The sequence below is a fragment of the Lontra canadensis genome, unplaced genomic scaffold (genome assembly GCF_010015895.1).
Source record: "Lontra canadensis isolate GAN:19392208 unplaced genomic scaffold, GSC_riverotter_1.0 scaffold171, whole genome shotgun sequence".
In the NCBI taxonomy this organism is placed as follows: domain Eukaryota; kingdom Metazoa; phylum Chordata; class Mammalia; order Carnivora; family Mustelidae; genus Lontra; species Lontra canadensis.
Window position 1 is genome coordinate 502,050 of NW_022631165.1, and position 24,982 is coordinate 527,031.

The window sequence follows — 24,982 nt, forward strand, 5'->3', positions numbered from 1 at the left end:
GGGAGGGCGGCGCGGGCGGGGCCTGGCCCTTGCCGCCGGCCCGGGCCTCGCCGGCCGACCCCGCTCACGCGCGCCCCGGCCCCGCAGGTCGGTCCGAGGCCTCCTCCCCGCCCTGCTCCCGCGGCCGGCGCGGCGGGCATGCGGGCGCGGCCCGCGCGCGCGTGAGAGGATGGGGACGCAGGGCAGCCCGGTCAAGAGCTACGACTACCTGCTCAAGTTCCTGCTGGTGGGCGACAGCGACGTGGGCAAGGGCGAGATCCTGGAGAGCCTGCAGGACGGCGCGGCCGAGTCCCCGTACGCCTACAGCAACGGTAAGGCCGCGGCGCGGGGTCGCCGCCCTCCCTGCCGCCGGCGCGCGTCTGCGGGGCGCGTGCCCCCCAGCCGGGGTTGTCCGGCGGGGGCGGGAGCCCGGGGCGGGGCGGGGCGGGGGCGGGGGCGGCTGGGCCCCGAGCTCGCAGTCTGCGTGCCCGGGCCGGGTCAGCCGGGGGCCTTTACCGAGACGAGCGGCTCCGCAGTGGGCCCCGGGGTCCAGCAGCGCAGCGCCGCGTGGGCACCCGCCATCCCAGCCCCGGAGGGTGCGTGAGAGTGGGGGTGTTGCGGAGCCCGGGGAGGATGTCCCCGAGGGCCAGCGGCGGCGGCCCCAGCGCGGACGGCCGGCGTTAGGGGCAGGCCGAGTGGAGAAGCTGGGACAGGTGTGCCAGGTGTGGCCGGGGCTTTCCCGTGACCCCGTGGTGTCTGCGCGCAGACGGGGTTCCTCCGAGCCAGGCTGTCCCCCGGGACGTGACCCGGTGCTCGGTGGAAGGAGACGCCCACCCTTCCGTTCGTGGTATCGTTAAAGTCGCAGCTAATGCAGTCCCGGCGCTGAGCTCACCACTTTACATCTTTTCCTTAAAATAACAGCTGAGGCGCGCGGGAATCAGTGTGGTCAGTACTGCCCTGTGATGGGGCCCTGTGCCCTGCCACATGGAGGGTGCTTCGAGGGGGACCAGGAAATCTGCAGAGAGCATGACAGCAGCTCAATGTTCGCAGGGATCTTCATCTAATTTTACTTCTTCGGGCCTTTGTTCTCCACACCCTTTGTTACTTTGTTTCTTGGATTCTTGTCAGTCCTGTCTGACTGCTCCCAGCATCTGCAGTTGGCTAAGTTGTTGCTTATAGGCAGCTGACTGTGTGGACCGGCTTCTCCGACCCTTTCATTTTAGGGCTGGTCCAGGTTGTTGGATCACCTGCACTAGCGAGACGCCCTTCCTGCTGGAGCAGTTTCGGCCATAGGCAGCTGTGCTGGATTTGCTCGGGCCGCCTCCTGAGCCCCGAGCTCTCAGCCTCACCTTAGAGGAGATGGCAAGAAGTGGCGGGGGGGGGGGGGGCGCAGGATTTTTTAGGGATGGGGGAGCCTCCACTGCGTCCTCAACGGGCCCCTTCATCCGTTACTGCCACCCCAGTGGATGCTGGGCAGTGACGGTCAGAGGTGTCTGTCCTGCCTTAGACAGTGAGTGGCTGAGCTGCTTTTCCAGTGGTGGCATCGCTTCCTGGAGCCCTCGTCCTGGGTGGCTGGTGGCATGGGCTTAGAAGAGCCTGGGCAGGCCAGACCTCGTCTGGGGCAGCGGTGGTTTCCTGGAACGTTGCTACACGCTTCTGAGGGTCAGGTGGGCCAGTGGGGTGCAGCGAACTCTCGGGGAACCCAGAGCCCCTGGAGAGGTGGGGCCGAAGCCCTGCGCTCTCTCTCGGGTGGTGATGTTTGCCACGGTTCCTGTGACACATTGACTGAGCTGGGGCCGGTAGTGAGGAAAACTCACTGGGTGGGGACCTGCCTCAGGCGGCGGAGCTGTCGGTCACAGTGCGCCGGTCTCGCGCGATGGCCCTCTGCCGGGTGCTGAGTGGGGGTGCGCTCACGGGTCCCTGTCATCACCGCGGCATGGAGCGGAAGGGGCAGAGTGCCACCCTGGGTCTGGGCTCCTTGAGGTTAACACGTGCGCGGCAGGAGGGGCTGCGTAGGGTCGGGGTTGAGCTCGCTGACCCAGCGGCCGGGGCTCTCTTCCGGGGGAAGCTGGCAGCTGCGTGAGCACTTGCTTCTGTCCCTCTGGAGGCTTCCTGAGGGAGAGTCTGGAGGGCTTTGGAAGCTCTGGGGCAGCTGGTTCTCAGGGTTCCCCATCACCTGAGTCGTAGATTCCTGACGCTCCTGCGAAGGACGTACTTGCAGTTCTTCCTCTCCGTCGTGACAGGCCCTCCGCGCGTTCAGCTTGTTTTCTGCCTGGCCTTCCGGGGTCCCACGGGAGCAGAGGACCCGTGGCGGGGGATCCCCACTTGAAGGACATGCAGTCGAACTCTCCTCCTCGGGCCGGCCTGCTTACTCACCCGCGGCCGAGGCTCGTCCAGCTCCTTCTTTAGACAGGTCCGTCGGCACGCGTCGTCTCCCTGCTCTGCAAGCACACGAGTCGCTGAGCGGCCTTTTCTCTGCCCGACACCGGAGCAGCGACAGCCGCTTGTGACAGTGCGCCCACACCCGGGGGCGCCTGCAGCAGGCCCTGGGTGTCTGGTAACTCTAGTGTGCGCTGTGTTCACAGGTCTCTGTAGATCGGGAAGCCTTCCTTTCAGGAGGTTTGAGTTTTCTCTTTTCGGGATACACGGCAGTGGTTCAGAGGAGGCCCCTGCTCTCCTGGGGAGGCAACAGGACACTGTGCACGGAGGTTCTGCCTGGGCCATCTGCGGGGGTGTCGGGGAGTCCTGGTTGTGAAAGCTGGCAGCAAGGAGGTGCCCGTGCTTTGTGAGGAGCTGGTACCCCGGAGGGCATCCCTAGGTCACCCGCCCTGGCGTGGTGGGCAGTGTGTCTGTGCTGGCCCCAGGGCAACATGCTGGGTACTCCTGGATACTCCCAGGAGCCCAGGAAGTGTCCTGCTACAGTGCACAGGCCTGTTCCCGCTTTTTTGGGGGTAGTGAGCATTTAGGGCAGTGACACGCTGAGCACCTTGGTTCCCACAGACCTTCACGTTGAGGAGAATATGCTGTGGTTGATAGGCCTGCGTCCCAGAAGACTCCAGAGTGAACGCGAGTCCATTTCTCCCTGTCTGCTCTTCTGGGGTCCGTGTGGGTGGGAGCTGCTGAGTGTACTGTGAGCCCAGCGTCTGGGGGGCGGGGAAGGTAGGAGGACTGTGGTGTTTGTGACAGGGACGGACAAAACCAGGCAAGCAGGATGTCTCTGTGAGTGTCTGGGGCCTGCTGGCTGTTGATGTTTGTAGGACCAAACAGCGCCTGCCGTGCCCACGTGGGACCGGTCCAGAGCGTGGCTTCAGCCCACTTCAGCAACCCGATGGCTGGGCCGTTGGTCACCATGTCCCCCCATGGTTTTTCACGGGACGGTTCCGGCCAGCTGGAAGTTGGTTTCTATTCTCAGTGCCAACCCAAGGAGAGACTGCCTCTCTAGATGCCCCACTGTGCTGTTTTCCTGAGTCAGGACGGTCTCCGGACAGTATGCCTGTGGCATCTCGTCTGCTGTTTCGTCCCCAGTGTTGGCATGAGATGTACGCCCCGGAGGTAGTAACTGGTGTGTGTCCCAGAGGAGCGAGCAGCCTGTGCGCGGCGTCACTGTGTTGACAGAAACCTGGTGTTGGTCGCTGGGTCACTGGACAACCCTTCATCGTTCCTTTTCTCCCTCTGTGTGTGGTTGGTGCTTGTCTTTGGACTCTGGCCATTTTTCTGGACGATTTACTGGGACTCGCCTTTCTTCTGTCAGATGCCAGGTTCCAAAGAGGGATATTGGTCTAGAGTATGACGTGAGCCCGGCAGGGTCACAGTACTGGGCTCCCCCGGTGCTCTTGCCATCCTCTAGTCCTCTCTGCCATTCTGTGACGGAGGGACTGTCAGTGCCGCGTTTGGCACGTGAGGAGCCGAGGCTCAGATGAGCTCAGAGTGCGGCTGCTGTGGGCAGCATAGGGCCTGACGCCCATCGTCTCCCCAGACACTGGCTGCAGGACCCCCTTCCCCTGGGCCTTGGCAGCTGGTCACTGAGTTCCTGGTCGACGCTTCTCTCCAGGCTTTGTCAGTCAGAGTCGGGCCACTGGGCACCTGGTGCTGATTGGCAGGAGTGACCCACTTCTCACCACAGACCCTCCCCAGTCCTGGGGCTGCCTCCTCCCTCTGCTCTGGGGCCTGGGACAGTCACTGAGGTCCATTTGTTCTCCCTCCACTGAGCCGCTCCAGCCCTGCCTGGCTCCCTCCTGGCCGCGACCAGCAGAGCAGAGGCCAGACAGCTCCCAGGGTCAGCTGCTGACCCGGGTAGCAAACCCCGAGTTTCCAGAGAAGTTTCGCGAAGGCCACAGAGTGCCACGTATACAACTGTCCGCGCGGGGCTGGATTCCTAGCGCCCCATTGGCCAGGGTGTTCACCTGCTGTGTGTGTGGCATAAAGATCGGCCTCCCCCAATCTGACCGGGAGGCAGGTGGGGAGACGCAGACTTCTATGCCTGCTTCAGATGAAGCTCCTTAGGCTGGTTGGCCGTTTGAGGTGGCATGGCCCTGCCCAAGTTGTCCTAGAGTAGGCAGTTACAGCGTCTGAAGCTTGAGCAGTCTCCATAAGCTCGGGCGGGCAGAGAACAGAGGCCTCAGTGGCCGGCACAGGGCCGTGCCAAGTGGCCTCTCTACCAGGGCTGTGCTGTGTCACGGTCCCATTGGCAACAGTGTGGCTCGCCGGATGAAGTAAACAGAAGTGTGTTTCAGGAAGGAGACCCCAGCAGGGACCCAAGGAAGTAGGTGGGGAGGGTGCATCGGGTACTTCACCTGCTGTATCTGACCTGTCCCTGGTCTGGGGCCTGCGGCCAGTGAGGAGGAGGAGGAGAAGGCAGAGGGTGGAGTTGGAGCCAGGCCTAGGCAGTGGGTGGCACGTGGTGTGGGTGTCGTGGGGTCTGGGGCCACACGGCTCAGGGTATTGCCATCTGCCATTTGGAGTAAGTCGGGTAAAGTGTCTGTGTCCAGCGCCCAGGCTTGGAGCAAGGTGGCCCACGGGGCTGGGTTTGGTGCCCTGGGCATGCAGGGGAAGGAGACTGGGAGTGGGAGACTGGGAAGACTGGGTGTATGGGGTCACCCTTTGGATGGGGGGACATGGGACCCTTAAATCCTTTGGGAATGCGAGTAAATACAAGCGAGCATGAGGTGTAACGAGGTTTGCTTCTCATGGTTGTGCTCCTGTGGCCCAGCAATGGCCGGCTGTCTCATATCATGCCAAGACTGGAGTGTCGAGTGCCTTGTTGACTCTGGGCGTGCGTCCTCTGGAGGGTGGGGGAGGGACGGGGGCAGAGGTGGCCAGGTAAACCTGGCAGCAGTGGGTGTGGCAGGGACCCAAGGACACCAGACGAGCTTTGGCCCTTCAAGGTGCTGGGTGTTTGTGGAGCAGAGGGGTCTGCCCTTTGGCTGGAATTCATAGGGCACTGGGATCTGTGCGGGTTGGGTGGGCACTGCTCAGACAGGCAGGGCTGCAGGATGGCGAAGAGGGAGGGAAGGTCGAGAGGGGTCTCACCAAGAAGGGGTATGGAGGGTGCCGGAGGCTGGCGTCTCGGAGCAAGACCAGAGAGCCCTGGGAGCGGGTAGGGACTGGACGGATTTTGAGAAGTGTCACAGTGCAGACGTCCAGCTGCCAGATTTCTGGGCAGGTGAGTCCACGTGGCCCCTGGAAGAGATCCTGGCCGGTGACACACACGTCTGTGAACCCAGGACGCCGTGTGGGCAGGGCTGAGCAGAGGGCTGCGGTTCCCAGATGGGCAGCGGTGCTGTGATCGAGATGGGCCTGCACTCCATCTAGTAGCTTCTGGGGTTGTGAGCTGAGTCTTTGCCCGTCTGCCCCTTCCCGGGCAGCTGAGGTCAGGCGAGTGCCTAGTAAGCTGGTCTGTGAGGATGGCTAGTGGACTAAGTGACGTTGTCCAGACTTGAAACACTGTGCATGGCCTTGAGTGGCTGCAGGGACATGGGGACCTCTCATGGGGTGGTCTCGTCATTTCTGGGTCTGATGTTGGCAGGAAGATGTCAGGAGCTGGGTCTGGTTTTCTTACGGATACGGCTTGGACAGGGAGGATGTATGTCCCCGAGCACAGGTACCAGGTCCCGGGTCAGCTGCAGAGGCTGCTGCATGGTCTGAGTTGGGTGTCCTGTGGGAGCCAGAGGTCCTGGGGACCGTCACACTCGCAGCTGTCTTGGTCAGTGGGGCTGGCCATGATTTGATTTGGGTCCAGCAGTGACCAGATTCCTGGGTAAGTGAGGACACCTTGGTGGTTGTAGCCTTTTTAGGAGGATTTTCCTCGTTTGAAGACAGTTGGGCACACAGAGTCCTCTGAGAGGGGGTTCTCCTGAAAAGCAGACGGAAAGACGTTGAACTCGGGGGATGGAGGGTCACCTGTCAGTGCGTGACAGAGTAAATTTGGGCGCACGGCACGGAGAGTGTGCCTGGGGTGGGCAGTGCTGCAGCAGGTCTGCCGGCTGTGCTCTCCGGAGCCTTCGAGAGTCGGTAGTTGTCGTTCCTGCAGAAGGACAGGGGACACCGCTAGAAACAATCAAGGTGCTTTTTCTTTTTTTTCTTTTCTTTTCTTTTATAAGCATAGAAATGAAAAGTCTGAAATCCTCAAGGGTCCAGAGAGGAAATATGGAATATTCACATATAGAGCCTTTAAAGATGGTGGTTTGGGAATAGTGAGTATCTGAGGGCATGAGGAGAGCTCTGATGCCTCGTTAAGCCGCCAGAGTCTAACGACATCATGTACGCGTGTGTGCGAAATGAAAGAACCGGGAGCCACACGAAAACAGTAACGGTGACTATCTCTGACTTTTGGGGTTATGGGTAATTTTTGAGTGTTTGTTTGTTTTTTAATGTTAAGTGTTCTGAGTTGCGCCAAGTTTTGTTCTCAGAGCATGCTTGCTCTTCATGAAGGCTTCTGCCCTGGTCCAGTCTCGTCTGGTTTATTAGGAAACCCGTCCACAGACTGCCCTAGAGCTTCTCCTGAGACCCGGCGTGGAATGTGTGTAGAAAGGCATTTTGAAATTCATTAGGTAACTTCTGCTTCCTTTTCCGTCCTTCATCAGGCGGCCCCCCCTCCTCCTTTCCCCAGCGACAGACGTATGTGGGCCGTGGGGGCAGCCCCGGGCCTGGAGGAGGACGGGAGCTCGTGGCGTGTCCCAGTTCCCACCACGTCTGTGTTCTCAGCGTGCTAGGGGACGGGTGTTCGCGAACAGCTCCTGTCTGTGCAGAACCCCGTGGTCAGAAGACTTATTGACCTAAACTCTGCGCAGGTCGATGTCCTGCGGGTTTCCTTTTTTAAAATAAGTTTTATTGAGATACAATTTACATGCAGTGAAGTGGCCCCATCTTGAGTACAGAGTTCAGGGAGCTCTAACAGGCATGTACCTGTATATCCATTGCCTTAATCAGGGTATGGACTGTTTCCAGTTGCCCCTGAAAGTTCTCTCGTGGCTCCTGGAAGTCCAGCCCCCAGCCCCAGCCCCCGGCCTGCTTCGGGTCCCTGTAAGGTTGCTTTTGCCTCTCCAGAACCTCCTGTAACTTGAGTCGTGAGTGCTCTTGGTTTGTGTCACTCTCTAGGATGGTGTGAGACTCACTCACGTGGGGCACACACGTAGCCGTCTGTGCTGTTCCCGAGAAGCGTTCCCTTGCACTCCTGTACCCCTGTCCGCATGGTTCTGGTCCCTTGTCATTCCCTGATTTGGGCTGCTATGAAGAACGCTGGTATGAACGTTCTTGTACAGATATGTACAGTTCGTTTTGTTTTGTTTTTGTTTTTGCGATTTTATTTGACAGAGACACAGCGAGAGAGGGAACACACGCAGGGGGAGTGGGAGAGGGAAAAGCAGGCTTCCCACTGAGCAGGGAGCCCGATGCGGGGCTCGATCCCAGGACCCCAGGATCACGACCTGAGCCGAAGGCAGATGCTTAATGACTGAGCCACCCAGACGCCTGAAATCTGTATAGTTTTTAAAAATTTTTATTTTTGTGGGGGCCCCTGGCCGGCTCATTCCGAGGTACGTGTGACTCTTGATCTCTGGATCATGAGTTTGTGCCCCAAACTCATTGGGTGTGGAAATGACTTAAATAAAACTTGAAAAAGTTTGGTGTGGTGGTGAATATGTTTACTGTGCTGACCATTCATAAGCGTGTGATTTAGTGGCATGAAACCCATTGCTAATTCACAAGTGTGTGCGCGCTTAGTTCATGGGAAGTCGGCCAGCTGTGCGCTGCCGTCCGCCGTCACTCTGGACGCCCACCAGCAACATGCGTGCGATCCAGTTGCTTTAGGTCTCGGCCAGGGTTTGATGTTGTCAGCCTTTTTTGTTTTTTAAAAAAGATTCATTATTTGAAAGAGAGAAGGCACTAGCAGGGGGAGGGGCAGAGGGAAAGGGAGAAGCATGCTTCCTGCTCAGTGCAGAGACTGACGCGGGGCTCTATCCCAGGACCCTGAGATCATGACCTCAGCTGAAGGCAGGTGCTTCACGGCCGACCCTCCCAGGCGCCCCTGCCTTGGGTTATTTTTAGTCAGCCCTCACGGTGTAATTTGTGTGCCCAGGCGCTGGTCCAGTTCACACTTGCTGTTCTGAGAGTTTGGACGGGTGTGCACACCTGAGAAAGCATCGCCACCCTCTGGCCCCGTGCTCCCTGAAGACCAGCCTGTGTGCTCCCAGACTGGCAGCCGCCCGTGTTTCTGTTCCAGACCAGTTGGTGTTTCTCCGTGTTCCTGGAAGTGGAGTCACACACGCTCCGTTTTCCGTGAGACGCAGCAGTGTGGTGGCGAGCTTGTCGCTGCGTCCTGCGCGCCCTCTGTGCGGACTGCGGTGTACTTATCTGTTCTGCACAGAGACTTTTGGGACGTTTTCATGTTTGGGTTTTTTCTGAATGATGTTCCTTTGAAAATTCTCATACTTGTTTCTGTTGCCTGTATGTGTGCGTTTCTCAGGGACACCCTGAGGAGTGGGGCTGCCGAGTTGTAGGGTCTGTCCAGCTTTAGTAGTCACCACTGGACGGTTTACGGACTGTCCCAAGGCCAGGGCGGGAGAGAGTTCTGTTCACTTTGCTCTTACGCTGTTTCTTTAGGACAGCGTTCGGTCCCAGGGCTCACTGCCTGTTGCTCTGCCACCCCCAGTGGGCGGGCTTTACTTTGTGCCCCGTCTGCTAACAGCAGATGCCCTCCCGCGGCTCTCCTGCAGCCCCTCTGTGCCTGTTCCTGCCGTAACCCCTCACCGTACGGCCTGTGCTCTGGTGGCGGGCGCTCCTTTCGGCAGGCTCTCAGGGAGGTCTGTTTCCTTGCTCATGGCCTTGGCGGTCCATCCCCACCCCCGTGTCTCTGCTGGCTGTGAACCAGGGAGGGCTGCCCCACATGCCCACCCACATGCCTCACTCACCTTCCCTTTTCTCTGTCTTCAAAGCCAGGTCAGGCCCTTCTGGGCTTTGAGTCTCTCCTCTTCCCGCCTCCTCTCTGACTCAGCTAGCAAAGAGTCCCCATCTTTAAGGACTGCTGATGACTTCGGGCCCGCCCGGATAACCCAGGACCCTTTCGGTCTCAAGGCACATCCCCCAATCACACCTGCCAGGTCCCTTCCCCTTGCAGGATACGTTGCCACAGGTTCCAGGGATTAGAGGGAGGACATCTGCAGGGGCGGCTTGGGGCCTTATTCTGCCCAGCACACCGTCCTGGGAAGTTGTCGGTGTTGTTCTGGTTTGGGTAGATTTGGGGTAGCTGGTCAGAGGAGTGCGTGTTTGTGCTTCTGGTAGACTCCGCCGGTCTTCCTTCTTGCTTTGGACTGAGTGTTGGTGTCTGCCAGGGTTCCTGTCTTCACACCTCACTCCCCCAGGTGATGGTCAGGGGTGGGGCCTTTGGGAAGGGACTGAGTCACAAGGGTGGGGCCTCGGGAATGGGGTCAGTGCCCTTGTCAGAGAGACCCAGAGAGCCCCTGGCCCCTCCTGCTGTTGGTGACCCAGGACGGGGGCCCTCCCTGGATGCAGGCTCTCCTGGTGCCTTGTCTCCAGCTTCCAGCCCCTGGAGCATGAGAAGTCCGTCTCTGTTGTGTGTAAACTGCCCAGATGATGGCACTCTGGCACAGGCCCCAAGCCGACTAAGAAATTACCGCAAGATGAGGGGCTTAAAGCAGCACCCACTTCCCAGCAGTTTCTGTGGGTCAGAAACCCATCACAGCTCAGCTGGGTCCTCATGAGGTCTCCCTTGGGCTGCAGTCAGGGATCAGCTGGAACAGAAATAATCCTTTTTTTTTTTTTTAAAGATTTTATTTATTTATGGGAGAGAGAGAGAGAGAGAGAGCACAGGCAGACAGAATGGCAGGCAGAGGCAGAGGGAGAAGCAGGCTCCCTGCAGAGCAAGGAGCCCAATGTGGGACTCGATCCCAGGACGCTGGGATCATGACCAGAGCCGAAGGCAGCTGCTTAACCAACTGAGCCACCCAGGCGTCCCTAGAATCCTTTTTTTTTTTTTTTTTTAGATTTTATTTATTTGAGGGATGCCTGGGTGGCTCAGTCATTGGGCATCTGCCTTTGGCTCAGGTCATGGCTCCAGCATCCGGGATCGAGCCCCGTGTCGGGCTCTCCGCTTGGCGGGGAGCCTGCTGCTCCCTCTCCTGCTTCCCCCGCTTCTGTCCCCTTTCTTGCTGTCTCTCTCTGTCATAAATAAATGAGATCTTTAAGGAAAAAAAAACAAAAGATTTTATTTATTTGAGAAAGAGGGAGAGTGTGCATGTGCACAGGGGGAAGGGGAGGGGCAGAGGGAGAAGCAGACTCACTGCTCAGGAGGGAGCCTGCGGCAGGCTCCATCCCAGGACTCTGGGATCACGACCTGAGCCACAGGTAGACACTTAACCCACTGAGCTACCAGGTGACCAACCTTTTTTTTTTTTTTTTTTAAGATTTCTGTATTTGAGAGAGAGTTTTGAGTGCCCATGTTTTGGGGGGGAGGGGGGCAGAGTCAGAGGGAGAGAGCATCTCAGGCCAACTCCCCCTGAGCGTGGAGCTTGATCCCACGACCCTGAGATCATGGCATGAGCCGTAATTGAGAATCCGACACTTGACCAGTTGACCCCCCAGGTGCCCCCAAGAATCCTTTTCAGGGGGCGCCTGGGTGGCTCAGTGGTTTAAGCCTCTGCCTTTGGCTCAGGTCATGATCTCAGGGTCCTGGGATCGAGCCCCGCATCGGGCTCTCTGCTTGGCGGGGAGCCTGCTTCCTCCTCTCTCTGCCTGCCTCTCTGCCTACTTGTGATCTCTTGTCTGTCAAGTAAATAAAATCTTAAAAAAAAAAAAAAATGAAAAGAAAAAAAAATAGAAAGAAAGAAAAGGCCTGCTGTGTCCTTTAATTGTGTTGTGAAGTAGCTACGTAATTACACTTTGAGTGTCTCCGTTTTTTCCGTAAGACGAGCCTGGCACAGAAAGGGTGTGGTGGCGGATGTCCTGTCTGGGCAGGTGACGTCCTTCCTTGCTCTCTCCCTTCAGGCGGGTCTGACAGGTGTGTGGAAAGTGCCCGCACCCAGAGGCCAGCCAGGTTGTGCTAGTGGTCTGCACTCTTGAGCAGTGGAACCTTGAGCTCACAGTCTCGATTTACACACCCCGTGAGGCCGATGGGCAGACAGCTGGAGCTGCCGCGCTCCTCTTTGTGCGTCCTCCCCGCGAGCAGCATGTCCTTCTAGTGACCATGGGCTTTCTTGGAGGCCGGTGGTCCTGAGTCCGTGCTGACAGGCGGGTGAGCCCTGGTGAAGGAGGGCCATGTGGCCGTGGACGCCTCCCTCCCACAGATGAGGGGCCAGGGCAGACGGAGGGGAGTGCCCAGCCTTCCTCCTGCGCATGCCTACAGCTCTGCTCACGGGTCCTGGGGAGGTGGGTCTCTGCGAGCAGGAGGGGCGTCTTGTTGGACCCCCAAACCACCGGAATGGGGTGACTGTCAAAAACAGGCATTTCGGCAAGTTGAAACTTAAGTGACCTTTTTTGGACCAGTCCTGCGTCCTCCGCCTCCCGTCTGGCCCATCTCTTCGGAGAGCACCAGTCAGCAGCTGTGACCACAGCGCCTGCTCCTGCGGCCTCCGTGGTGCCCCCGGGGCATGGCTGGGGTGCGAGGACGTGGCATCAGGTTGCCAGTGGCGGGAGCCATCCTCAGCCGCGTCGGGCCCCCTGGGGCCAGTGCTTTCCTGAGAGGCCGTGAGATGGAGGACATGCCGTCCCTCCGCTCTGCGCACGTGTCTGTGATGTGACACGTTACATGCGCACATTACAGGGCACGTTACGTGTGTGATATGCGTCCTGAGTCCTCCGTGCTTGGAGCCAGGGACGCTGATGAGGCGACAGCAGACGTGTACCGAGTGCAGGTGTTCCTGGGGGAAGATGGTTTTTTCCCCCAAAATGAAGAACTCGTGGTAAAATTTGGAAGCAGCGAGACACCCGTGACGCTCGAGGTGGTGGCGTCTGCGCGGCGTGTGGTGTGCGGGTGGGGGACAGGCTCGACCTGGCACAGGTGGGGTCCCGGCGCAGTGAGGGCCGCGCGTGCCTCGCGTGTACCCGTACCCGCCCGGTGCCGGAGCTGCCTGCGGGGCTCCAGGCTGTTCCGTCGGGCACAGCGGCCACGTGCATGGCCGTTCAGCTGCGGTCCCGGGCCTGTACCCCTTCAGAGGGGTCCCTGTCGCTCTCGGTCCAGTTGCTGCCACGGGCCTTCCCGAAACAGCACCTGGCGTCTGGGAGGGAAGGAGGGAGGCAGGGGTTCCTGTCCAGGGAATTGCCGCTCCCCTGGGAAACCCCGTCACACCACGGAAAAGACCTTAGGAACCCGTGACTCCCTCGGGGGAGAGAGGCCGGCTGTGTGGGACGCGGCGCCGCCGCCAAGACGAGGCGGAGGCCTGAAGCCTGGCTGGGAGGCGCCGGAAGGGACCCTGTGCCCCCGGCCCTGCTGGGACCGCAGCCACCCGAGCGGGGACGTGGAGGTCTGCTCCCTGGGAGGAGCGGGTGTGGCGGAGGCCCCCGCCGGCCCTGCCGCAGGTGCTCAGGTGGTGTCCAGAGCGCCCAGAGGCAGCAGCTGGTTCTCGCAGGGACAGCCCCCGGTCCAGGGCGACGGGCCTCCGCACACCCTGAGGTGCCCAGGCGCTCCGTCGTGAGCCCCCCTTGAGCAGAGTCTCCGGAACTGCGGCTGCTCCTGGGGGCCTCCGAGGGGTGGTGGGCAGCCGCGCGCCACCACGGTCTGAGAACCTTAACGGTGGGTCGTCAGTGTTGCCGGGAGGCAGAGGCACGCCGGGTCCCAGAACTAGGGAGGGGGCGTCGTTGGGAAGGAGCGTTCAGAGGGCTGGGAAGAGCCTCTGGGAGGCAGCTTGGAAGGAGCCGCGGAGGGGAGCGGGGCAGCCTCGGCCGGCTCCCGGGGCCCGGAGGGAGGCGCCGAGCGGGAAGAACGGGCTGCCTGCTGGGTGCGCGCCGCATCAGCCGAGTGGGTGGAGGGAGAGCTGGAGTCGCCGAAAGCGACAGGGAGACCCCCAGACCCCGGGCCGGTGCCAGGCTCCAGCAGCTGTTGGAGAAACAGCAGGCGCGCAGGAAGGCTCGGGAATCGGCGGAGCCGCTGCCCTCCTGGGGCTGGGGTCGGCTGCCACAGCGGCCCACTGGCCTCCCGGTGCCCTGTGCCTGTCCAGAGAGTGTGGGGACCTGAGACTGGGTCACCCGGGTGGCCCGCACCCTGCGTGTGCGCTGCCGCCATCAGCTTGGGCGTCGGGCCCTCCAGAGTCCCGGTCAGCCCCGAGAGCCCCCGGGCGGTCCTCCGAGCCCCGGCGGATGGCGCTCTCGGGGTCACGCCCGGGCTTCCGGGGCGGTCGTGTTACGCAGGGGTTTTCAGGGAGGTGCTCCGTGCTACGGACTGTGGGGTGACAGCCATTCTGCAGCAGACTCGAGACTGGGGCTCGCCGGCGCCGGCAGAGCAGGGACGTTCAGTCGGCCCCGTCCTTGCTGAGGGCACGGCCTCTCTTTGGACCTGTTGGTCTGTGTATTCGAAGACTTTATAAAGTGCCCTGTACGTTTTTGTGTGGATCTGGGGGTGGGGATGAGGGGCAGGGTGGGCATGAGGGTATCTGACATTTTGGTGTCCCGTGAACCTGTCCACCTGGGGCGCTCCGCCCTGTCCGGGCTCTCGGCCCGCAGCTGGGCCCCGCTGTCCTCTCTCCTCAGTCCCCTCGCACGGGCTGCTCAGCCGTCCATGGGGGCCGCTCCTGGCAGGGCTTGGGGGGTACGGCACCCTGCCACCTCCGAGGGTGGGGCAGGCCCGATCTGCAGACCCCGAGGCGAGCTCCTCGCCATCTGAAATTAGGGCAAGCGTGAGGCGGAAGCTCAGGCTTTTGCCTCTGGTTTTTGTGTCTAGGATGGCCACAGAACGTAGGGGAGGCCTCGTGGGGCCATGGAAGATTCTCCCTCTTTGGGGGTTTTGCACAGCTCCAAATAGCACGCAGCGTGTTCCCGCTGCCGTGGGACCACGACCACTGTCCGTCCACTGGGCTTTTCCATTTTCCCAAACCAAAGCTCGTGCCTAGGAACTGCCGACGCCCCACCAGCCCCCGCCCCTGGGGACCTCCACGGACCGACCCGACCGACCGTGGTGGAGGGGATCTGGCTGCGGGAGGGGCCTGGGCACGGGGAAGCCCGCCGAGTGTGTCTCCCTGCGGCAGGCTTGTCTGACTGCCCTCGAGGGTGCCCCCACCCCCGGTGGAGCCCGCGCCGGCGGGTCCGCCCCGTTCAGGCTGGTAGTCCGGTGCACAGACAGACCCCGCTGATGTACACACGAGCTGTTCCCACCTCTCAGCGGTTGTGAGTGGTGCTGCGGGCAGTGCGGGTGTGGACCCGCAGCTCTGTGCCCCAGCAACCTGGGGCCACCAGGCCGTTTTCCATGTGGCCGCCCCCTTCCGCACCCCCTTGCCAGCACCTGTGATTTTCTGTTTGTTTTTCTTATAATAACTAAACAGAGCTCGGTGGCCTCTCACCGGGGCGGTCCCCAGTATGAGGGGTTGAGCACCTTTCCACGTGCGAATTGGCCGCGTGTGTATCCTCTTTGGAGAAATGTCTGTTCATGTCTTTTGCCCATTTTTTAATTGGGTGGGTTTTGGTGCTGAGTCGTGGCATTTTTTTCTGTGTTACGGATAGCAGCCCTTTATCGGATACGCTTTCTCCCGCGCCGTCGGTTCCGTTCTCACGCCCTCAGTGTCCTCTCACGCACGGGAGCCGGGTTTTCACGCGCAGCTGGCTGTTGGCAGAAGGACAGCCAGGGGGTGCTGGGGGCACACGGTGTGTGTGTGAACGACACCTGCATTGAAAATGCCCATTTAGAGGGCGCCTGGCTGGTTCGGTCAGGGAGAACGTGACTCTGGATCTCAGGGCTGACTGTGGGACGGAGCCCGCGGCTGGCTCTCTGCTCGGCGGGCGTCTGCGTCTCCCTCTCCCTGCGCTGCTGCTCTTGCTCTGGCTCTCAAATGCATGCAGACATACGTAACGTTTTTAAGAAACACACAAAAAACCACGGGTGCCTGGATGGCCCCATCAGGTGAGTGTCTGACTCTTGGTTCCGACTCAGGTCCTGATCTCAGGGTCATGAGATCGAGCCCTGCGTCGGGCTCCACGTCAGTGCAGAGCCTGCTTGGGATTCTCCCTCCCTCTGCCTGTCCCTCCCTCTGCTGACGCTCTCACTCTCTCAAATACATAAAATCTTAAAATAAAAAAGAAACCTAAAACAAAAGCCCATTCTCAAGCCCTCCTGGGGCAAGTGTTAGAAAAAGCCAGGAAGCTGATGATCTTCTCCAAGGCTTAGGAGTAGGGGAGGGAAGACACAGCTTGTGGGAAGTCTCTGGGTGGCCCACAGACCACTTGAAGATGTTGCACGTCAGCGAAGCGTCCCTACTCCTACCATCTTCTCGTGGACTGACCTCGTCCTGTAAAGGAGTAAAAAAATAAAACCTGGAGCTAGGGTAGGTGTGGCTTCTGCAGAGAGCGCTCCCGAGACGGCATTTAGAGATTACTTGGCCCTTCCTCGTGCTCCTGGCACGCTCCAGTTGTCAGTATCCGGGGGCTGCGGTGAACCCAAGAACCCAGACACGCTGAGCTTCTGGGAGGTTGGTGTCAGGACCCGCACGATGTAGGTCAGCACGGAGATGAACCTCTCTCCCTCTGCACCACGTCTGTCAGCACCCAGCACAGGCTCTTGGGGCCACACCGGGGTGGCCCGCTTGAGTTGCTGGGCTGAAGCCACAGGAAGGGTCAGGGTGGGGGGGTGGACACGGCCCTTGGCCCTGGACAGGCTCATGGCCCTGTCCCCATGCGTTGCCTGCAGCTGCCTTCTGCTTCCTTCCAGGAATAGACTACAAGACGACCACCATCCTGCTGGACGGACGGCGGGTGAAGCTGGAGCTTTGGTGAGTCAGGCCCTGTGGGGTGAGGTGCCGGGGCAGGGACTGCAGCGTCCCAGGGTCCCTGCATGATGCCCAAGGGGAGTCAGGAGTCCTGTTGATGGGAGCAGCCATTTGCCCAGACCCTGGGTGCCCGTGGAACGGACTCTGATGCAGAAACCAGGAGTCTGGGCTGCATGGTCTGACTCTGGCCCATAAACGTCATCTCCACCATGACCACGGCCCTCTACCCTTCCCCTTCACTGGGCTCCAGAGCAAGCACTTTCCGGAACCTCCGAGGGAGGCGGGAATTCTCGCAGGGTAGGGTTGCCCAGCCCCACAGGGCAAGGTTCTGAGACAGACCCACGGAGGTCCACCAGGGTGCGCTGTGGAAGGGCTGGGGGGTGGGTGCCTCGCAGGGAGGACACTGGGCATGCTGGGGTCCCACGGGCCGCGTCCCCCAACCCCTCTGTGTTTCAGGGACACTTCCGGCCAAGGCAGGTTCTGCACCATCTTCAGGTCCTACTCGAGGGGCGCACAGGTAAGCCTAGCGACCGTGTGATGCCGTGACCTGGGGTGACCCCCTGCAGCCGTGCTGTCAGACCCTACTGGAAGTCTAAGCTTGGGTACCCTGTGTGGCCATCGGCTCCTGTGGCTCCTGCTGCAGGAGGCACCAGAGAACGGGTGCCAAGACCCTCGGACATGCCGCTCAGTCACCCGGTTCCCTGGGAAGAAGAGGTGACTTCTGAGTCCCAGGACTGGGATGTGCTGATGGAGGGGCTGCCTGGTGGCTCCAGGGTGGGCCGGCCTGGACCGCGGACTAGGATGGCAGGGCTTGAGCCTTGGAGCCACCATGGAAGGGGCTGCCGCGGGTCCTCAGCGGGGCAGGGCTGTGCAGTGTGCACAGGCATGGACACCCCCCACCCCTTTCTGTGTCCTCTGGACTCCCTCCAGCATGCTCGCATGCCGGCTGGATGTGTGTGGTTCGAGGCTAGGAAGAGAAAGGAAGGTGGCTGTGTGCTCACATCTCTAGGTGCTCACTGCCGTGTCATTTTTGAGTGGTGTGGACGCAGGAGCAGTCTTGTTTGTGCTGCAGGGCAGGCCGTGACCCCCCCAGGGTTTGGAATTGCCAAGGAGACCCCTGACGTCGGACCTGCTGTGCACGGCAGGCCGGGGCCCCTGGCTGTGTGGGGTGTGGGCTGCAGGGGGCTGCCTGGTACCCCGCACACACTCTGGCTGGGGCTGGGAGGGGAGCCCCATGGGGATCTGTTTTGCTTTGTGAGCAGTGATGAATGTCCAGCGCGCCCCCACCCCCCGCCCCGTGCCCCTCTTTCTGCTCTATGGGGCCTGGGAAGCCAGAGGGACACTTGGTCCGTGATAGTCTGACCGAGTCTGAGTAGGTGTTGACAGGAGCAGACGACCCATCCCTTCTCCAGGGGGAGTCTCTCCAGCGTGCGGAGCGGGTGGAAGAGCCCCAGGCCGGGCTTGCGGGCTCCTGTCCTGGGAGCTGGCCCGGAAGTGTGAGCCGTACCGCTGGCTTGGTGATGTCCCCTGTCCAAAGTCTCCCCCGCCAGTGTGGGGGGCGCCCTGCAGGGCAGGTGCGTCACTGGCGGCTCCTCCGGGAGCAGCCGCTCCTCTGTGACGGAATACGGTAGGACCTCGGGGTCAGGGGTGCAGCTTGGGGCGCCTGTCAATGTGCCCGGTGGCACCGGGGCTGAGGTAAAGTAGCAGGAACAGCCTTTCAGGCGAGTGTGGGGAGAGCTGAGGCACACAGAAGCACAGTGCCCGGGCCCATCTTCCTTAAGGAGGGGACTGCGCGTGCGATTTTACACACGTGAGACGAGACGTGAACAGTGGCGGTCCTTGTCGTGCACCTGTGGCTTCTGGGAGCTCAGCTGTGCTCCTCTCGCGTTTGAATATTTGTTGGTTTTACTGCACTAAACACGTTACTTTTGTCATCGGAAGGAAAGTGAAGAGCTGGGGCCAGCCCCCTCCGGTGTGGTACTGCGCCCCTGGCCTCAGCCGAGTGTCAGCCTGGGGCTGACCACAGACTCGCACTTCTGAGCGCCGCGGGAGGAAGCAGGAGACGGCACGGTTGCCAGATCACGCGTTACCGCATCTGTTCTCTCTAGAGTATCAGCCCGAGTTCTGCTTTGGCTCTGCTGGTTCTGGGGGTTCTCATGGTTCTGGGGCCGGAGGAGCCCATGGCAGATCTCTGGCCCGGAGGTGGGTGGTGGCCGTGAGCGCCTGTTGTATTCTCGTCCCACCGGGTTCTGGCAGTGAACAGGTGCAGGGGTCTGCAGGGGGCCCTACCTGGGTGTGCAGTGGACGGTACCCAGAGAGCTGGGGCCTCTCCTTGAGCTTCTTGTCACTCTCCTACCCTCACTGAAGACAGAGAGAGGCCTTGCAGGTCCCCGAGGGCCCTGGTCCCAGAAGCCCCTGGCCAGCTCCTGACTGCTGTCACCTGCCCTGCAACGGCTATCTTGGGGCCCTTGCCATGGGTGCTTTCTTCCGTGGCCCATGCTTGCTGTTGCTGGGGTCTGAGGTGGCCACTCACGGCCCTGGGAGGCTGGCATTGCCCATTGGGGTCCCCTGGGCTCAGTGCAAGGAGGGAGCTGGGGGAGGGGGAGGTTCTGTTTCGGGGAGGCTTTGGGCTGAGCTGGATGGGCACTGGTCTGGTTAGAGAAGGTTCAGTCCATTTCCATGAAAAGGGGTTTCCTGTGGAAAACGGTCTAGGGCTCACAGGTACTGTGGACGGAGTGCTGCTGGGGGCACGGGCTTGCCACCTGTCCCTTCCCAGGTAGGTTGGCACGTGGGTGCTGTTTGATAGCTGCTCCCACTGTCAGTGCTTCTTGTGGAGTGTAGGAGCGGCTGTCCCTCACGGCTGTTCCCTGGGAGCTGGACTAGACAAAGTGTGTTACACGTGCCGGCAGTTACGTTCCTGGAGATGCCTTCTGCACCTGGGTTGGGGTGCCGCCGGCACAGGCACGTTCGTTTGTCCAAACTCACCAGACTGTTCGTACTCCAGATCCGCGCCTCCTCTGAGGGACAGGCTGTGGCTCAGAAGGAACGACCTGGGGGTGCCTGGGGGGCTCAGTCAGTTCTGTGTCGGACTCTTGGTTTCAGCCCAGGTCATGAGCTCAGGGTCATGAGATCAAGCCCCACATTGGGCCCCACACTCAGTGGGACGTCTGCTGGAGGTTCTCTCCCTCTGCCCCCGCCGCACGTGCTCTCCTAAGTCGGTGGAAATAACTTGCATAGAACAAGGGCACCAACCCCTGGGCCCGCAGTCCCTCTTGTAGGGATTTTACCGACCAGGGCCTGGGGGCTCTTTTCGTGGGAGAAATGACCTGAGTGCCAGCAGTGGTCCTGCCGCATGAGCCTGGCGTGGGGTGCTGGCCGCTGCGGGGCAGGGGCGCCGGGTGGGGGCCAGGCAGGGTGCACTGGGACCCTGTCCGTGTCAGGAATGAGACGGGAACTGGTCATTCTTGGACGGGTGGGGAGGAATTCTGTTGATGTCCTGGGGCACCCACTCATTTAGAAAGTCTGGGCACGTGTGAGTTTCACTGATGACAAGGACAGAATCTAGTGGCAGTTTACTTGCCCCTCCTCCCTCGGGCCGTACGGCCGACACTGGAACCCTGAGGGGTATCCTGGTCACCGGGAACCTTGCCTGTGCCTGACTCCACCTCCACCTGTCCTTCCCTGCCGCATCCGTGATATTTTTTGGTCCCTGTGCCTACAGTGTGACCCTCTGTGTGTCCTTCCTCCCCATGACGGGTGTGCATGAGTATCGCCTCTGTCAGACCCCAAGCTGTCAGACTGGGGCCGGCCCAGAAGGGGGTGGTCGTTGAAGGTTGGTGCCAGCTGGGAGGGGCAGCCAGGGATTCTCCCACGGCCGAGGGGTACGGCAGATGCCTGGGCCCGAGGAAGGAGCTTCTGTCCGCTTGCGGGAGCCTTTCAGCCTCACACAGGGGAGCAGGAGCCAGAACAGACACTGCCCGGTCTTCCAGCGTGTGGTTGTGCACGGAAGCTTTCCTCCGTGCGTCGTCGTGTGTTGGTGTCTCTCAGGGTCTGCGGGGGGTCATCGCTGTGCCATGTCTGTAGCTCGACTTCCTTTGCAGTCCTGGGACGTGGAGGCACAGTTCTTTCTTTTTTTTTTTTTAATTTAAATGTTTATTTATTTGACAGAGAGATGGCGAGAGAGTGAACACAAGCAGGGGCAGTGGGAGAGGGAGAGGCAGGCTCCTGCTGACGAGGGAGCCCGACGTGGGGTTCGATCCCAGGACTCTGGGATCATGACCCGAGCCAAAGGCAGAGGCTTTAACCCACTGAGCCACCCAGGCGGCCCACAGAAGCACAGTTCTGATGGGAACCTCCTCGGTTATTTCTAGAAGGGCTGTTCCAGGTTGGAGGGTTAGTGGCGTGCCCTCACTGCACTCCAGCTGGAGGCGTTGTTCCCTGCGCCCCAGACGGCAGGGTTCACACCCAGCTGCTCTCGGGACCTGTCCAGTCTGACTCCAGTGCCCCCGAAATGTGTGTCTTAGCCCTTGACTTTATGTGGGTTTTGGCCATCGGCCCTGAAGGCTCTCCCTCCCCAGCGATTGTCCCTCCCCGGTCGTCCCTCCCTGGTGGGCAGGTGGCTCTGTGCTGCCCTGCTTGAGGCTTTCCAGCCAGAGAGGGGGATTTTGACCTCTGTGCTTACAAGACCTCAGAGCTATACTTGTCTTCCAGAACTGGGAGGACAGATTTGAGAGGAAAGGCTCATTTGAGGTGGAGGGTGCCTTGTTTCTTTGATCTCAGCGGCACGGTCTTGTGTGTGATGGGGGCACAGGCTGAACAGAGCCTTGCTGGGGCGGGACGGGGTGGGTCCTGGGCCTGCTTGGGCATGGCGCCCCGAGGGCAGAGACAGGCAGGGGCTGGCGGCTGCCCTCGCTCAGTGCCGTTGCCATTCCGAGGCTTGTGATAGGTCCCTGAGACATCCAGGGCAGGCATGCCGGGCGAGCCATGCAGGGGCACACAGCCCAGACCTGAGCTCCGGCTGATGGGTCTCTGAGGGATGTGACAGGACAATCCGTGTAGCAAATCACCGGCCCGGCTGGTGGGGGCCTGCTGCAGTGACTGGCGTCCTGCTCCACAAGCTTGGGTTGGAGCGCAGAGCCCCCTCTGCTCAGCGCCCTGGTGCCCCAGCCAGAGCCAGCACACAGTGGGATGGCGTGTCGGGGACCCAGCTGCCGTCTGCCTGCCGCACCTGTAGACCCGCACGGACTGCCGGTCCCACTTGAGTGATTTCTAAACGATCACAGGTTGATGCTTACAGTGTGTCTGGAACAGAAAAGTTGAAAAAATGCCTTTTGTCCTAGCCAAGTGCCCAAGATGGGGGGGGCACTGAGCCCCAGAGCTCCGCTTTGCCACGGCCCCACATGCAGGCTGTCCGTGCCCGCAGCCTGGCCTCAGCGAGGAGACGGGTGCAGAGCTGGCCAGAGTCTGCGTGCAGAGCTCATACCAGCTGTGCCTTGGAAACGTGGCGGGATCTCATGGCAAGATTTCCCTCAAGTGACCCACACAGTCGGCTTGAAAGCCGGTGGCCGGAACCAAGTGTCCCCTGTGTTGGGAGGGAGCGGCGCTTGGCTGCACCGGGCCACACTGTGTCTGGAGCAGGACCTCTTCCATCCAGGCGGCCCCTGGCCTCTTGACGCCTGCGTCTCCCTTGCAGGGCATCCTCCTAGTGTATGACATCACCAATCGCTGGTCCTTTGACGGCATAGACCGGTGGATCAAGGAGATCGATGAGGTAGGCGTGCGCCCGCACAGGGCCCTTCAGGGTCGCCCTTCCCAGGTGTACACGCTACCCTCCCCAGCAGGAAGCTTGGAGGGCCCAGCTCTGTGTCCCCATAGCACTGGATGGCCACAGAACAGTGAGGGCCCTGCCCACTTTGGGGCCTGGGAGACAGGGCCAAGGGGGGGTGTCCTGTGTCGTGCCTCTGCTGAGTCCTGTGTCCCCCCCCAAGCATGCGCCTGGGGTTCCCCGGATCCTGGTTGGGAACCGGCTGCACCTGGCCTTTAAGCGGCAAGTCCCAACAGAGCAGGCGCGTGCCTACGCAGAGAAGAATGGCATGACCTTCTTTGAGGTCAGTCCACTGTGCAATTTCAATGTCATCGAGTCCTTCACCGAGCTGTCCCGCATCGTGCTCATGAGGCATGGCATGGAGAAGATCTGGAGGCCCAACCGAGGTAAGGGGCTGTCAGGGCTGCGGGCCAGAAAGTGGAAACAGACTGGGCCTCCAGCTGCCTGCTCAGGGGCCCGCCTCCTGGGTCGCAGGGGAGGCCAGGTCTCCTCCGCGGCTTTCCCAGTGCCTGGGCGGCTGAGCCAGCTCTGTGTGGGGTCCTGGTGTTCCAGGAGGGGACCGTGCAGGATGCCCTATCTGCACCTGGGGGTTGGGAGGCCGTGCCGTGGGCCCTGTCCCAGAGCGAAAAGAGTGTGTCTTCGGAGCCTGCCCCCTAGAGCCGACCCCTAATGGTCGTGGCGGTGTGCTTCCCTGTCCCTCGGCCTGAGCCCCGTCCCACCGGAGCTGCCGGAAGGGCCGGGGTGGTCAGAAGCCTCCGTCTCCTGCCAGGGCACTGGCGACTGGGGTGGCATGCTGGGCGTCCAGGGTGCAGGGCAGGGGAACCCCAAGGGCTTGGCAGACCTCTGCACTCCCTGCCATCTGACCTCCCTTCTCCCCACCGCGGTCTGACCCCCACGTGCAGTGTTCAGCCTGCAGGACCTCTGCTGTCGGGCCATTGTGTCCTGTACCCCCGTGCACCTCATCGACAAGCTCCCATTGCCGGTCACCATCAAGAGCCACCTCAAGTCCTTCTCCATGGCCAATGGCATGAACGCCGTCATGATGCACGGCCGCTCCTACTCGCTGGCCAGCGGGGCAGGCGGCAGCAGCAAGGGCAACAGCCTCAAGAGGTCCAAGTCCATCCGCCCGCCCCAGAGCCCGCCCCAGAACTGCTCCAGGAGCAACTGCAAGATCTCGTAGCGGGCAGGCTGGGTGCCCGCCGTCCGGTGCGCTCTGCGAGGGCTCGCGCTTGGGGATCGCGTCTGGCTGGGCGCCGGGCCGGGCGCCGTGTCAGGGAGGGCTGTGGCCACGCCGCCTCCCGCGGAGCGTGGGGGTGCACAGTGCAGCCGGTGGTCGCAGCCAGACAGGTTCCACGGGGCCCCACGGTGCGGTGTGGCTGGGAGGCATCCCGGGGGCAGCCCTGCCCGACCCCAGCCTCCAGGGGGCTGCCTGAGGACCCGGGAGCCTGGCGCCCGTCCTTCTTTATATGGAAGATGTTCACCTTTTTGTACATTTGTAACACGCAGGTAGGGCGGCCTCCACGCGGCTGCATGGGGAGTCCTGTCGGCGGTGGGGTCGGGGCAGGCTTTGGGACATGTGGACAGGGAGGGGGTTTGAGGCAGAGGTAGAGAGGAGTCCTGGTCAGGGCTCCAACCTTGGAATTCACAGACAATTCACGCGGGGTGTGTGGGCTGGGCGGGAGGGGTGCAGGGTGGGCACGTGGAAGCTCGGGCTGTGTGCTTGGGCCCATGGCTGCCTCCGCCAGCCTTTGAGAGCATGGGGGCTGGGGTGCACCCCAGCATGGCTGGTGGCGGTTATGGCCCCAGTGGTTGGCTGGGTATGGCTGCAGCTTCCTGGGCTCCCGCCAGCCCCCCTAGACACCGTCCTGCGCGTCGTGGACGGGCTCAGGGCTGGGTGAGGGCTTGGTTTCCCAGTAGGACTGCTGGTGTTTCTCAGAGGGGGTGGGTGGGGCTCTGCACCCCCATTCCCGTGACACTCCTGTCCCCTTGGAGGAGAAGACGCAGAAGACAGTGGGGCTGCGGGGTGCTGTGCTTGTGTACACCAACCCGCCTGCTCGTCCCCTGGGGCACCCGGACTCTGCTCTCGCCAGCTGCCCTCGGCCAGCCTTGGGTGTGAGCCCACAGTTGCTCCTTGCCTGGCGTCACACGTCACTAAAACCGGTCTGACACATCTCTTCGTGATGCTGCCAGGACTGATCCCGGCAGTGGACCCCGAGCCGCTCCTGGAGACCCCACCAGCCAGCCCTGAGCAGGAGGCCTGGCTCCCTCCTGCTGCCCGCTTGGCGACATGGCCACCGGTCACACTGGTGCTCAGCTCTACCTCGTCCTCACAGCCCCGCCCTGGGCTCTGGGACTCTTCTGTGCTGCGTGTCTGGGAGGCAGGATGGGGGCCGTGGCCTGTGCACTGGGGGTCCCCAATGAGGCCTGGCTTTAGCAGGGTCAGGCAGGGGAGGCCACACCTATCCTGTCTCGCCTGTGTGGGGGGCACCCCTTTCTTTGGACTTTGAACCCAGTCACACAGACTTTGTTTTGAGGACGTGGACAGTCCTTTGTTCACTTTATCAACACTACCCTTTGCTGCTGTCTGACACACCATTCTTGGGCTCGTTTTGGACGGTTTTCCTTTCTTTGTACAGTAAATGTAATTCAGCTCGGCCTGTAGGTTGCATTTTCTGTCCGTGAGCGCCCCTGGATTTAACTGGCCAAGTGGCTGGTGGAGGTGACGTGGGGACCCCTGCCTCCGGGGCCTGGCCTCACC

At 61.2% G+C, this 24,982-nt stretch overlaps 1 protein-coding gene across 2 annotated transcripts in view; it reads left to right on the plus strand.

The window, feature by feature from the left end:
* The window catches only part of RAB40C (RAB40C, member RAS oncogene family), a 24,586-nt gene extending 1,061 nt beyond the window's left edge, over nucleotides 1-23,525 (plus strand). For both annotated transcript variants that reach the window (XM_032845959.1, XM_032845958.1), the window contains exons 2-7: nucleotides 88-311; nucleotides 16,343-16,403; nucleotides 16,857-16,917; nucleotides 22,093-22,170; nucleotides 22,388-22,610; nucleotides 23,127-23,525. In XM_032845959.1, coding sequence (XP_032701850.1) covers nucleotides 170-311; nucleotides 16,343-16,403; nucleotides 16,857-16,917; nucleotides 22,093-22,170; nucleotides 22,388-22,610; nucleotides 23,127-23,404 — 843 coding nt within the window. In that variant the 5' untranslated portion in view covers nucleotides 88-169 and the 3' untranslated portion in view covers nucleotides 23,405-23,525. The remainder of the gene's footprint in view (nucleotides 1-87; nucleotides 312-16,342; nucleotides 16,404-16,856; nucleotides 16,918-22,092; nucleotides 22,171-22,387; nucleotides 22,611-23,126) is intronic.
* The last annotated feature ends 1,457 nt before the right edge of the window (nucleotides 23,526-24,982 follow it).